The sequence below is a fragment of the Lithobates pipiens genome, unplaced genomic scaffold (assembly GCF_037356315.1).
Source record: "Lithobates pipiens isolate NorthernLeopardFrog02 unplaced genomic scaffold, aLitPip1_a1.2 Scaffold_18, whole genome shotgun sequence".
NCBI lineage: Eukaryota > Metazoa > Chordata > Amphibia > Anura > Ranidae > Lithobates > Lithobates pipiens.
Window position 1 is genome coordinate 83,990,998 of NW_027507758.1, and position 14,789 is coordinate 84,005,786.

Genomic DNA, 14,789 nt, shown 5'->3' on the forward strand with positions numbered 1-14,789 from the left:
AGTTGAAAAAATAAACTTGTATGGTCACAATATATAGGAAGTGGTATACTACAATATATATATTATATTACATTTTTGTTCTTGGATTTTGATACAATTGAAATGACAGATTAAACTTATGGTGTCTCCACCTGGTCTGTAAATGGAGCTGGACAGTTTGTACATCTATAAAAAAACTAAAAACTAAAGTGACAACAGTGATATGAGGTAATGTTTATTTACATGTCCCAATGTACCTTTTCACATAGGATAAGCTTGTATGTTACCCAACTCTGCTTCATTTGTGCTCTTGACTTCACGTGTGACTTTCCCAGACTTGTTTGCTGTAAGGGAGTAATGCCAATTCTGACACTCGATAAATGGACACCAATGAGAGCAACAGGATCCCCGAGACCCTGGAAAGCTCATTCTCTGTCCCTACAGGGATCTGATGTATCGCTGGGACAAGAAAACCTTAAGCTTTTAGGCTGCCGATCGACAAATAAAAAGATTACCACATTTTTTATTTAATATTTTTTTTCAAAATTGTCACTTTTCTGTTTTTATAGGAGAAAAAACAAAACAAAAAAAACGCAGAGGTGATCAAATGCCACCAAAATAAAGCCCTATTTGTGGGGGAGAAAAATGACATACATTTTATTTGTGCATATTGTCGCTTGACTGCACAATTGTTAGTTAAATTAACGCACTGCCGTATCACAAAAAATGGCCTACTCGTTAGGGTGGTTAAAATAATTAGTGCCATCATCCACAAACAGAAATAGAAGGTGAATTTAAATTGAACAGCATGTGTTTAGTACCACTTTAAAGTAGATCTATCAGTAAATTTTACAAGTCTGTCTATCTGAATACATTTTCAGACCTGTCACAATATTGTGAAACAGTCTAAGGTTTCCAAAGCTTCACACTTTTTCAGTAAAAGCCATTGTCTAGTTCCAATCTGGGGACTTTGCCTAGGGTATGGTTATCTGTCTTCAGGCTATTGTCCATCTTGCCCGTCTAGGAATCCACCAAATCCAGTTTAACTGCCTGAAGGCAGAGTTTCCACCAAGTTTGGCTTTACCCATCTCAGGCTAAGCCACTTTACTCCAAAAGTGATTATAAAGTCTTGTTTGTTATTTTTAATAATAAAAAAAAAAAAAAAAAAAAAAAAGTTGTACTTGCCTGTGCTGTGCAGTGGATTTGCAAAGAGCAGCCCTTATCCTCTTCTTCTCTGGTCCCTCTTTGGTGCTTCTGGCCCCTCCCCTCCTGTTGCATGCCCTCTTAGCAAACAGCCTGCTATGGGGGCACCCGAGCCGTGTCACATAGTCCATATAGATGCATTTAGACGCCTTTCTATTCTCATTGGCTGACTGACTTCGACAGCAGTGGGAGCCAATGGTGCCCCACTACTGTCTCAGCCAATGAGGGGAGTCTCGGGCAGCCAAGACATTCCTACAATGTCACTGGATCTAGATCAGGGGTTCCCAAACTTTTGAGGAGGGAGGGCCACTTTAGCGACTTGGTAACGGGTCACGGGACACAATGAGCGTATAGCAGGTGTGCCCACTCTGCATATGTAGAGCAGACACAGATGCAGCCCGCTCTACCTTAAGGGCCCTCTGATCTGCCCAGACAGGCAGATCAGTGGGTGTAAGCAGACCTCAGTCAGTTTACATCTGCCACTCTATAGATGTGAATGGAGGGTCTGATTTGGGTCTGTCTGAAAAATAGACAGGCAAACCCGATCCTACCGATCGTGTGAAAGGGGCCTAAGGCTGCTTTCTCACTGATGCCCAGCGGTTTACCTGCATCTCGAATGACCTTGATCTTCACTTCTTCCTCAGGATTCCTGCAGCTGGTTGCTGCTGTCCCCCAGGTGGTTATAACTGGTGGCTGCTGCTGGCTGTCCTCCAGGGCTAGTACTGCTATTGGATACTGTGGACAGGTTCTGGTACCTTTTGGCAGGTATGCTGGCGGGTACTGCTGGCTGATGTCCGAGATCGCTGGTTCCTGTGCATTAGTGGGACAGAAGCATGCGGCTGCAGTAGAGAGTAGGGCCAATGCTTCCTGTCACAGGAGGAGTACATTTGGTATCGCTCTGTCTGTGAAGGAGCCAGTGCTATACAGGAAGCATCAGCTCTACTTCTCTAGCGGCGGCTCCATTCTTTGCGCTGATGCCTGGAACCCCGCAATCTGGGCTTGCTGACCCGCCATCTTAGAGTAAGACGTGGCGTGCCGCGGGCCACCGGTTGGGCACCCCTGATCTATATGTACCTTATGCAAGTATTGGAGGGCTGCAGCACACAAGGCTTTTTATCTTAATTGATCGAATGCATTAACATAAAAAAACTAGGGCTGTTACTGATTAAAATTTTTGTGAACGATTAATCGACTAATTTCGATTAATTATAACGCACATACAGATCCAACTACTTTTAGCTGATCTCCTTGCATTACAACTCTGCATATGTCAGTGGTGAATGTGGTATACACTATATACAATCACCCGACACTAGTTAGTTTCCACAATCCATGACTTAACTTCACAGTTCACACAAACATTTTAAATTCAAACTGTAGCACTGACGTAAGTAATTTTTATTTATTTTTTTCCCACCGTAGCGTGACAATCCCTCCACCTCTGGTCTAACTAATCACTCTCACCTTATGGCATGGACCCCTGTGCAAACAGGTGGTCATGCATGCGGGTATCAAAAGGGTTAACACGAACCATAAACTTCTCTCACAATCTCAGGTCATGGGTGGAAAGAAAAGATCTAAGTGCTCACCGCTTATGTATAATATTACATTTTTGTGTTCAAACACAAACTACTCGCATAAAGATGAAAAAACACAGCATGTAAAGCTGACAATCATGTTAGTTCCGTAGGGCAGCAGCGGGTGGCGTCATGCGTAGCTCCTCCCCCGTACACGTTACGTTCAATCAGAAACTTCAACTTCACCGGACTCCTCCCCCCCCTTCCCTTAGTTAGCAGATGGAGGCACTTGGGGAAGGGGGGGAGGAGTCCGGTGATGTCACCGGATCTCTGGCGGAACTCCCTGAAAACCCGGGAAGTCGGCGGAGAGGTGAGTACCGGTCAAAAGAATTTTGATCGATCAAAAAAATTAACGATTAATCGAGGAATTAATCTTTAATTTTCACAGCCCTAAAAAAACCTTTCCAATCATTTAGGGCCTTGCATTGTGTCACTGATATTCTCTAGATCAGGGGTGTCCAAACTTTTTTCAAAGAGGGCCAGATTTGATGAAGTGAACATGCACGAGGGCCGACCATTTTGCCTGACATTCTTTGAACCATTAAAATTCGGTCTAAGTGTGTTCGTCCGAGCACTAATACAGGGCCCAACAAGAATTCTCTTGCCTTTGTGGCTGTGTGTGTTGAAGAGATAAGCTCGGGTGTGTTATTTGGATATACCGTATTTATTGGCGAATAAGAGGGAAGTTTCAGGAAAAAACCTTAAAATTTTAAATAAAAAAACTGTGAAGCAAAATAAGGGTCAGTGCCCATCTGCGCGCCCACCATTGGCCAGGAATGCAGCCCCCACCATTGGCCAGGAATGCAGCCCCCACCATTGGCCAGGATTTCACTCACCATTGCCATCAGTGCAGCCTTGGAGGTGACATGGAGGGGGCTGGACGAGCGCCAAAGAACAGGAGAATCTCCTGTTTACACAGCGGCCTCTTTAAGAGAAAGTCCCGCCTCCTTTGATGGACAGAACAGTCGTCCAATGGAGGAGATGGGACTTCCTATTACAGAGGCTGCCGTGTAAACAGGAAATACTCCTGTGTGCACGGCGCTCGTACAGCCTCCTATCTCCAATGCAGCCGGACTATATATCTTTTGTGGCCCCGGCGCTGGGAGATTGTCGGGGGCCACAAAAGATATATAATGTTTAGATTACCAGGCGGGCCGTTCAAAACAGGACCGCGGGCCGGACTTTGGACATGCCTGCTCTAGATAATGAGGAGCTGTTCTCTATTAGAACAGGTGACTGAATTCTTTTATTTTGTACAATGAAGCCTGTGTTCCTAGTATGACCATAGTTCCCACTGGTAATATGTCGTCTTCTTGATCCAAGCTTCCCCTTAAGCATTGGCAACAAACTGCTGGTACTTCAAAGATTCCTCTTGTCCTGAGGAATCTAAACTATGGTCTGCGTTCCGCATGCTACTGGCTAAAAGAGTTGATCTGGCCAATAGCTGATATGCGGGGAAAGCTGCAGACTGAATTTCTTTTCTTTGCCCTTTATTGGTGGCTCAAATTTATTTGAAATTTGCTCAGTTTTTTTTCCCCCCTGTTTTGAATCATAACATGCATTTAAAAAAGCTCCAAACAATATTTAAATGAATACATTCATTTATAAAACTGATTTATTTTAAGCCTGTGAATGTTAAATGTAGGCCCTTGTACTGAAATGTTTGTAGACCCTTCCTCTAGTCCAGTGATGGCAAACCTCTGACCCCTGGCTGGGGCTTCAGCTCCTTCCATTGTCCCTCTAACTGAGCGAACCACTGCTGAACAAAATCTTTTCCAATAGTGTCTTCATCTGCACCTTTCTTACCTGTGGCCAGCACACCTCAAATAGCTGGCTCATAGGCCTAAACTGTCGTGTGTGTGTGTGTGGTTTTTTTTTTTTTTCTCAGATTCTATATTTCAAAGCCAACCAGGAGTTGAGTTTGAAAAGCAGGATGTTTGTGGAAACCTTGATGGACTCATCACTTGCTTCTAAAGTGACAATGCATAAGGAAGCGTATGAGAGAGCCCTTACCTGCCAATGGATTTGATTGGACAGTGAAGGAGCAGACTTGAGGGAATCTGTTCTCTCCACTGGCATGTGGTGCACTCAATTGCTTCAATCTCCTCTACATCTCTGCTAAATTGTTGCAGTGAGATTGTTGTTGCAAAGCTCTAAACCCCCCCCACCCCACCCCACCCTTCTTTCCTCAATCATCTGAGTCTGGATCATGCCAGGCTGAGATTGTCACTGCAGGCAGAAGTAATCATTTCCTTGCGCTCCTTTTCCCTAGTGATCAGACTGCAACATTGTAAAGTCTGTAGTAAGTCACAAGTTGAAGGACTAAAGCAATGGGACAATGCTTATTTACATTCTGTTGAGCTCTCAGGAGACCTGTGAAGTCGCAGTAGTGGGTATTTATCAGTTTTTGTGTAAACCCTGAAAATGGCAGAAAAGATTGATGATTTAGTGAAGTTGCATAGGCATCTCCACTGTGTTTTTAGGTGTATGCTTGGAGCTCCGATTTATGTAAAATATGAAGATAACAAATGATCTGTATTTTCTTATATTTGGACACAATTGTTAATAATATATTCCCCCCCCCCTTTTTTTTTTTTTTTTTTTTTTTTTTAGCTGAGTGAACGAGCCCGAGAGAGGAAAGTTCCGGTAACACGGATTGGCAGATTGGCCAACTTTGGAGGTAAATGCAGCCTGTACATGCTAAAATAAATTCTGGACACCTTTTTAATAAATGGAAGTGTCGCTTTACCAATGATGGGGTACAGTAAGTGTCTCTAGCATAACTGCATCTTTTGTTGAAGGCAGTAACCTGTAAAGTGTTTTTATCAGGTCAAATGAGACTTCCTGGCTTTAGGTCACTTATCCCAGAACCTGGAACAGTGCAGGACCTATTTTTGGCAGATACAGGTAGAGATGGGCTCGAGCGTGTTCGGGATCCTACTCCCAACCCACCTGCCCAATCCTGCCAGGAAGGCGACATTGCACACTGCTAATCGCAGGCATCGACACGTTTCCCGGTCTGTGCAGCTGTGGGCCGGGAAATGTCTCGCTGCCTGTGATTTAGCAGTGTGCAATGTAGTCTTCCTGGCTGGATCAGGCAGGTGGGTTGGGACTAGGTTTCAGAACAGGCCCGAGCTAATCTCTAATGAAAGGTAGTCATTTGAACTGTTAAACACTTCTGGCCTGCCTCCCCAAGACCTGCAGACAAGCTGAACTCCAAGCAGATATGTACAGAAACACAAGTAGGGGAGCTCTTACCTGCCAATGGATTTGATTGGGCAGTGAAGGAGCAGCAACAGACTTGTGAGGGAATCTGCTCTTTGCTCCCTCCTCTTGCATGCAGTGCACTCAATTGGCCCCTAGCCTCCCACACTCTCCCAGTTTGGCACTGCTGTATAGTTCTTTGCAAAAGTGTGATATCCTTGATTAAAGAATAGTCCGCTTTTTACAAAAAATAAAAATGAATGCACTCACATTGAAGGCTATGCATTTACAACTTGGTTGCATTCAGGCCTACAAAACATTGCAACAGTATTTAATGGATTGTGGGTGTAATGCTCTGGTTACAGCAGTATATCTCTCCAGCTGCTGGTCCATACTGGGATATGAACTTTGAGTTCTAAGGTTAGAGGCAGTATTAATGGATTTCAAGTGCTGTGATGACAAAAAATTGTAATGCAGCGTACACACGATCAAACAATCCGGTGGAAAAGTCCGGCGGACTCAAGTCAACTTTTTTTTTTACCCAAAAGTCCAGCAAAACTAAGATTGGAGTTTTGCACATCCATCTGTCCACCGGACTCGCATTTCGGCGGACAGTACGGCCCTGTGTGTGCCAGTCCGCCGTACTTTTGAAATGAACAGACTTTTCCCGCCCGGAGAAAAGTCCGCTCATTTTGAGTGCGGCTCCAGGTAGCCGGGACCAGCGAAGTAAGCGTCGCTGGCCCCGTCACCTGGTATGGACTTAAAGGGGAATTCCTACGCCGAGAAAACGGCGTGGGGGTCCCCCAGGTCCATATCAGACCCTTATCCGAGCACACTACCCGGCCGGCCAGGAAAGTGGGTGAGGATGAGTGAGCGCCCCCCCCCCCCTCTGAGCCGTACCAGGCCGCGTGCCCTCTACATGGGGGGGGGTGCATTGGGTAAGGGGGGGGCCGCGCGGTCCCCCAATCCCAAAGCACCTTGTCCCCATGTTGATGAGGACAAGGGCCTCTTCCCGACAACCCTGGCCGTTAGTTGTCTGCGGGCGGGGGGGCTTATCGGAATCCGGGAGTCCCCTTTAATAAGGGGGCCCCCGGATCCCGGCCCCCCACCCTATGCGAGTATGGGGTACAATGAACCCCTACCCATTCACCTGTTTAAAAAAAACACAACACACAAGGGTTAAAATCGTTTATTGCACAGCTCCGGGGGTCTTCTTCCGTCTTCGGACTCCTATCTTCTGCTATCTCCTTTACTAGCGGAGGAGCCTGGCTTTCTTCTTTGCCACCGCCCTCTTCTTCCGACTTCGGGGGTCTTGTCCCCCTCTTCGGTTGTTCTTGCCGGGCCACCGCGCCTTCTTCTAGCTCTTTTACAAGAGGTTGCCCGGTCTTCTGTCGCCGCCGTCTTCTGTTCTTCTCGTCTTTTCTCTTCTGGAGATGTTGCCTCATCGCTGTCTCCGGTCACTATGACAGGACACGTGGCGTGCGGTGATTTATATAGGGACATCACCGGATGATGTCCCCGCCCATTATGATGTCACAGTCCCAGCATCCTCTGGGACTGTGACAGAAGACTGGGCCACCGCTTGTAAAAGAGCTAGAAGAAGGCGCGGTGGCCTGGCAAGAAGAACCGAAGAGGGGGACAAGACCCCTGAAGTCGGAAGAAGAGGGTGGCAACGAAGAAGAAAGCCAGGCTCCTCCGCTAGTAAGAGCTAGCAGAAGATAGCGGAGGAGTCCGGCAAGAAGGAGCTGTGCAATAACTATTTTAACCTGTGTGTGTGTGTGTGTGTGTGTGTGTGTGTGTGTGTGTGTGTGTGTGTGTGTGTGTGTGTGTGTGTGTGTGTGTGTGTGTGTGTGTGTGTGTGTGTGTGTGTGTGTGTGTGTGTGTGTGTGTGTGTGTGTGTGTGTGTGTGTTTTTTTTTTTTTTTTTTTTTTTTTTTTTTTTTTTCACAGGTGAATGGGTAGGGGTACATTGTACCCCATACTCATTCACATAGGGTGTGGGGGCCAGAATCTGGGGGCCCCCTTATTAAAGGGGGCTCACGGATTCCGATAAGCCCCCTGCCCGCAGACCCCGACAACCAACGGCCAGGGTTGTCAGGAAGAGGCCCTTGTCCTCATCAACATGGGGACAAGGTGCTTTGGGGTGGGAGGCCGCACGCCCCCCCTTCCCCAAGGCAACCCCTCTGTTGAAGGCACGCAGCCTGGTACGGCTCAGGAGGGGGGGGGCGCTCGCTCATCCCCACCCCCGTGCTCGGATAAGGGTCTGATATGGACCTGGGGGGGACCCCACGCCAGTTTTTCGGCGTAGGAATTCCCCTTTTAAGTCCATACCAGGTGACGGGGCCAGCGACTCTTACTTCGCTGGTCCCGGCTACCTGGAGCCGCACTCAAAATGAGCGGACTTTCGTGTGTGTGTGTGTGTGTGTGTGTCCTTTCGTTTCAAAAGTACCGCGGATAGTCTGGCGGACTTACTCCGCCGTACCTAGTCCGCCGCAAAAGTACCATGTGTGGGCAGGTAGCTCGTTCGGAAAGTCCGGCGAACAGTCCGCCAGATAGTCAGTCTGATACGTGTGTACGTGGCATAATTCCCCACTTGGCTACCGATCTGGTAAATATTTAACGTTTCTAATAAAGGATCTCTTTTCTCTCTTCTCCTTCTCCATTTTTTTTTTTTTTTTTTTTTTTTTTTATTTAATCTATCACCAGTTCCTGTAAAGCACAGCAGAGTAAAATGCCATAAATCAATGTAGGACAGCCAAATCTGTTTTTATTCTGCTGTGTTGAGACTAAACAGAGTGATGTGGAATACAGAGGATTCTTTTCTCTCTGGTCAGTAAAGGTCAATTTTAACAATGTCTTATCGGCCTTCAGAATGTGCTGAACAATGGAGGCTTTTCACATTGCAGTATGTAGAAACGCGTAGCTTTTGTTATGATTGAGACTAAATGGTTGAGAGCACACAACAATACCCTTTAATTGTAGGGAGATATAGAAGATAACATTGTTTCTGTTTTGGTTTGTTTTATATCTGGAATGTTGGTTTCAATGGTTGAGAAGTTTTCCCCTTAATGTGAACAAGTCATCGGGAACTTTAAAGTGACCATGATTCTAATGTATGAATTAATAAAAGGAGGCCTGCCTGTAAAGAGAAACATTAATTGTTATCTGCAATGCTTCTTACGTTGCTGATCTTCACTGTCTTTAAAGGGGAACTTCAGTCCTGTTTCAAAAATATTAAGATGGCAGCTACAAATACTGTAGCTGTTGACTTTTAACACACTTGCCAGCCTAGGAGTCCAGCGCTGTCTTTACTGTAGCTGATCCTACACTGGGCTTTGGATTCCTGGCACCACTATTTTGGATGTGGGTGCCAGATGTGTCTTCCTGTGGTTTTACAGCTGGCTTACTCCTGCTCATGTGGAAGATTGCGCTGTGCTTTCAGACTAGTCCCGCTGCCTCCTGGGATGTGACATGTTCCAGGAGGTGGGTAGTGGGCTAAGCTAAAGGAGTTCTTGCCTAGGTAACAATTTCAAAAGTGGGAGCAGGTATCTGTTAGAAAAAAGGTACCCATTCTCAGAAAAAAAAAAAGCACCTATTGTGTTTGAGTGGAGAGGGGATATTACCAAAACTTTTAAGTGCATTTTCACTTTAAAAGGGAAGTATGACAATTGGGGGGGATAAACATTTTATACTTGCATGGGTAGATCCAGCATCGGTCTGATGATGCATCTGTCTCACTCGAGGACCTAGAACTGAGCAAACACCGCTGATCTTTGTACTTGATCTTCAGTGAGCCTATGACTGTCAGTCACCTGCGCTCTGCCCCTCTGCCGGGCTGTGCATGGGGTTTGTTAGGCTGGCTCAGTCTCCCAACAGCTCACTGAGCAGCTGGGCTAGTTGCTATATCTACCCGACATTTAAGTCTGGATCAATCAAGAGCCTGGGCTGGCTGAGTGACGTCAGCGGACTTCAGCCTACTATCGGCTGAAAATGGGGCAATTCATTCTGTCCTCCCTCCCTCCCTCCCTCCCTCCCTCCCTCCCTCCCTCCTCCTCCTCCCTCCCTCCCTCCTCCTCCTCCCTCCCAATACATACAATGTGCCCTCTTCCATCCGACATCTCCAGCAAAGTGCTGAAGTGTTCGGGTAGTAGGTATGTAAAGCTTGGGGAGTGAGATACCACTGTGTTAGGAGCTTGTAATTGGTTTCCTGCACTTTCGTACAGATAGAGGATTTAAGGGCAGATGTTATGATACGCTGAGTCTGGTTCGAAGTAAGCGTACAATTTAATTCCCTCTCCCATTTTCTCAGGAAGGTCAGGTGCGTGTCATCTCGAGGGGCGACAAGAAGGTTATACATGGTGGACAGCGTTCTCGGGAGTACACCACTTTCAGAGCAGTATCCTTCAAAGGTAGTCAGGGGTTCGTCGAACCCTTGCAGGGAGGGCAAAGAGGTAAGGAAGGGTCTGAGTTGGACTGCGGTCCAGAAAGACAGTTTGAAGGGGCCAGAGGTATCCCTCAGTGTCACTACGCAAGGCCAAGAACCATTAGTCCTGAAGTGTCGTGCCTGTGTACAATTTATGCTCAGCATGGCATTCTTAATTTGGGGATCCAAACCTGGAGGGAATTGCGGGTTTTCTATAATAGGGTACAGTGGAGAGTTGGGCAGGGACAGTTAACTGTGTGGAACAGGTTTGTGAGCCTATCCGCAGCGTCATCCCTATCGTAGGGTGTTTTTTTTTTTTTTTTTTTTTTTTTTTTTTTACCCCCTTTGCGAGGTGTGCATAGCACCAGACCGCACCCTGCAAAGGTAAATGCGCTTGTGCTTGCTCCAAACGTGTCCACAGCTTCAGATCTCGGTGCCTGCACCAATCTATAATCCTACCAAGATGTACAGCTTGGTAGTATTTCCTCACATCCGGGACAGCTAGACCCCCCCCCCATTAAACTTGGGCGAGGAAAGCAGGGTTCGGGATAGTCTCGTTTTTTTTATTAGCCCAGATAAATTTAGTGAACAAACTGTGTACCTGTCTAAAATACGATGTGGGGATTACGATTGGCAATGCCTGCATTAAGTATAAAAATCTGGATAGTATGCACATCTTAAGAAGATTGCATCTGCCGAACCAGGAATGTAGGCCTTTATTCCAGGATTCCAGTAAGGTCCAAGTTCGGGTCAATGGCGAAGGGAAGTTCATTTTAAAAGTATAATTTAAATTTGCCGGGACGGAAGTGCCCAGATATGACAACGCCGTAGACGTCCACTTAAAGTGGAAACTAGACTGGAGTGCATGCAGTACGGTTCGTGGGATCTCGATGCCCATGGTCTCCGACTTGTTGTAATTAATTTTGAGGTTGGAAATCTGCCCTTATTCATCAAATTCCCGTAGAAGATTTGGGAGAGAGATTACCAGGTTCGAAAGAGAAAAAAAAGCAGGTCATCTGCATAGGCAGAGACCTTATATTGGGTATCACCAACCACTAGACCCTGGATATTCTGATTGTTCCTAATTTTACACAGGAAGGGTTCCAGGGAGAGGGCAAAAAGCAGGGGGGAGATTGGGCAGCCCTGTCTAGTCCCATTCGTGATCTGGAAGGGGTCTGACAGGATCCCATTCACTTTGACCTAAGCTGTAGGGGTAGTGTATATCTGGGCAATCCATCTAGTCCTTTTTTTTCTCCCAAGCCAATATGATGGAGAACCGTGAACATATAGTCCCAGTTAACCCTGTCGAAGGCTTTCTCTGCATCTGTATTTTGGAAAATTGAGGGAGTCTTCCTCTGGGTAGCTACATGTATTTAAACTCAGCATCTTAATCGTGCTGTCTCTAGCTTCCCTCATAGGGATGAAGCCCACCTGATCTAAGTGGACCAGATTCTGTAGATTGCGGGCTAATCGGGTCGCTAGAATTTTGGTGAATAACTTAAGATCTGTGTTTAACAGGGGTATCTGCCTGTAGCTGCTACAAGCTAACGGATCTTTGCCTTCTTTGGGAATGACCGTGACATGCGCCCGCATGGTATCGTTGGAAAAGGTTACCTCGCTCCCAATAGCATTAAAAAAGGAGACCATATAGGGGCAGAGGGACGGGAATAGTATTTTTTATAATATTGAAGGGTAAAGCCATCGGGCCCAGTGGCTTTCCCTGGTTTGGTCGAGTTGAGTGCCAATTCCAATTCTTCTGGGGTTATCGGGGTCTTCAGCTCGGCAATACTGTGTGGGGATAACGTAGGCATCTGACTAGCAGACAGATAGGCCTCCATCCGGGGTTGCACTCCCGATGAGGTCGGTAAGTTGTATAGGGTTTTATAATACTACTTGAACGTGTTCGCTATATGGTGTGGCAAGCTAACTTTCCTGTTCACCTTCGTGCTAATATGAGGAATATAGGTTTGCCTTTTGATCTCCCTAATTGCTCTCGCCAGAACCCGCCCACATTTATCTCCCGATTCGTAGGCTATGAGCCTACATTTTTGTAAAGCGGCTTTAGCTTTATAGCCGAGGAGGTCGTTAATCTGATTGCGAAGGGAGGAGAGTTTGGCCGGGTGATGCAACTTTATATGGGTAGCCGTCCATCACGAGATGGTGAGGTGCGGCGAGGCTGGCCCGCCCCACCCCCACCCCTGGAAGACTTTAGCCCTGAAGGGGGTTTTCTCTCAACTGCATCCCCCCCCCCCCCCTCCCAGCAGTCGCACATAGTCAGTACTCCAACGCATCCATGCCGGCGTAGATTCAACAATCTGTGTGAAATATAATGGGCTCAAGGGGGACAAAGCACTATGATGTCATGGCTAACAACCGTAGCGAGGGTCTGGTCCGCAACCTAGAGGGAGAATCCCTCACAACTCACGTGTCCCCTCTGGAGTAGCCGCCTGTGATCTTCGGCGCTGCCTCTGAAATCTCGGCTGAATGTTCACCTGCGAGGGGTGTGGGCCTGAGCGCCCTCCCAGCGGTGGAAGGAACATCAGCCAGTTCTGCACTGAGGGGCTCCGTATCCAGGAAGGTGAATAAAGCCGGCAGGTCCCTTGGAGCCCGGAGATGAAACGACCGCTGATCCCTCCGGAATATAACAGACAGCGGATATCCCCAGCGGTCGGTAGCGCACCTCCGGCGGGCTGCCTCCAGCATTGGGCGGAGCATGGCTCTCTGCTGTAGAGTGGCTCTAGAGACATCAGGTAGAACCTTGACCGTCGCTCCGTCAGTCAGTCTCTCCCACCTCCCACGTTCTGCGGATAATCAAATCCTTATGCGAGTAGTGGTGGAGGCGGCAAATGACATCTCTCGGTCTGCTGGTGTCCTGCGACTTCAGTCCTAGCGCTCGGTGAATCCGATCGAATTCCAGGGTCTGGGGCAGGGGATCACTCGGGAGTGTGCGGAAGATAGCAGTGGCAGAGGCCGCAAGATCCTCCGGTCCGGTCGCTTCTGGAAGGCCGCGCAGACAGAGGTTGTTCCGTCTGCTCCTGTCCTCCATCTCTTCCTGGTGCAGTTGGAGCATCGTCGTGGCGTCGATATGGGCATCTTGCAGGTGCTCCAGCGCACTGACTCTGGTCTCCAGGTCCGCTGCAGAGGTCTCCCCCGCCGCCAGCCTAGCAGTCACAGAGCCTAGTTCCCCTCACACCTCCTGCATGTCTTTGCGGTGCTGTGTCTCAAGGCGGCCGATGAGGGACTCTATATCCGCCTTTGTGGGGAGAGCTCTGAGAAGTGCCCTCATCTCGGCCATACCCTCGGGCTCCAGGGAGCTCGCCTGCGGGGCTCCCGATTGAAAAGCAGGGGGGGATATCAGATAAAGAATCCGATTCTATTGAGGCCGTTGGCGATGCCGGCTGGCTCCGCTGATCTGCCCTGCTCACCCCACGTGGGTCTGCCATTGTAGATGCAGCGGGGGGGGGGGGGGGCTGGGATGGCCGCAGAAAATGTTCTATGGAGCCTCCGGAGTCTCGTGGTCTCACCTCCCTGGTCTTCCCCCCCCCCCCCCCCCCCCTGTTCTCCTCTTCTTAGCTGGCATATCTCGATCAATATCTCTGATTCAGAGCATAGTAGGCTCCGCTGGCCGGGAGGAGGACGGGAGCTCGAGACAAGAGCGTCCTCACTCGGCCATGTCCAGGCCATGCCCCCTTGCCCTACTTCTTTAAAGGGATATGCTTGCTGGTGATTCTTCAACATCTAACCCACTTCTGGTAATGTTGGATGTCTGGTCCCCCTTTTCTTGCTGTAATTCATTCTACAGTCCCTACCTCTCTATAATGAGAAATAGACAGTGGAAGGAGCCACAGATTGGTGAGGAGCGAATCTGGTAAGCATTTAATTTTTTGGTGACAGTCTTTGTTTTCAAATTTTTTTTTTCTACCACCTATTTGCTCTAAAGGTGCTTCCAGAAAAAAATTTGAAAATAAACTTTTCAACTTTGCTTTTGTGATCTTAATTGTTGCTCTTGTGACTGAAACCGGTTAAAAGAATTTAAAACGGTCTCAAAATTGCCAAGTGTATAACCAACAAAGGAGTAGAATAATGCAAGGTGCTTACTATTGCTTATACTAGCCAGAAAACCATTCTGTGTGCTGTTAATTTGGTTCTACTGGGTGCGCTAATGTATGGGCTGAACCCTACCCACATGCCTGCACTCTGTCCTAAAACAATTGCCTTAATGCCCACTTGAAATTTGAGTTTAAATCACGGCCTGAGTAGAAAAGCCGGTCCCCTGCCACCATGCTGCAGGGCAGATCCCTTCTGTGTAGTCAGTCAGCAAATACCACACACACTGCTGATTGGAGAGCTCTAGCCCTGACTAAGCAGGGATCTTTTGGATCACTGCATAAAAACCACTGCTTC

At 47.6% G+C, this 14,789-nt stretch overlaps 1 protein-coding gene across 2 annotated transcripts in view; it reads left to right on the top strand.

Moving 5' to 3' along the window:
* Positions 1–14,789, top strand: part of COQ8A (coenzyme Q8A) — a 118,079-nt gene that overhangs the window by 46,432 nt on the left and 56,858 nt on the right. For both annotated transcript variants that reach the window (XM_077485862.1, XM_077485863.1), the window contains exon 4: positions 5,373–5,439. In XM_077485862.1, coding sequence (XP_077341988.1) covers positions 5,373–5,439 — 67 coding nt within the window. The remainder of the gene's footprint in view (positions 1–5,372; positions 5,440–14,789) is intronic.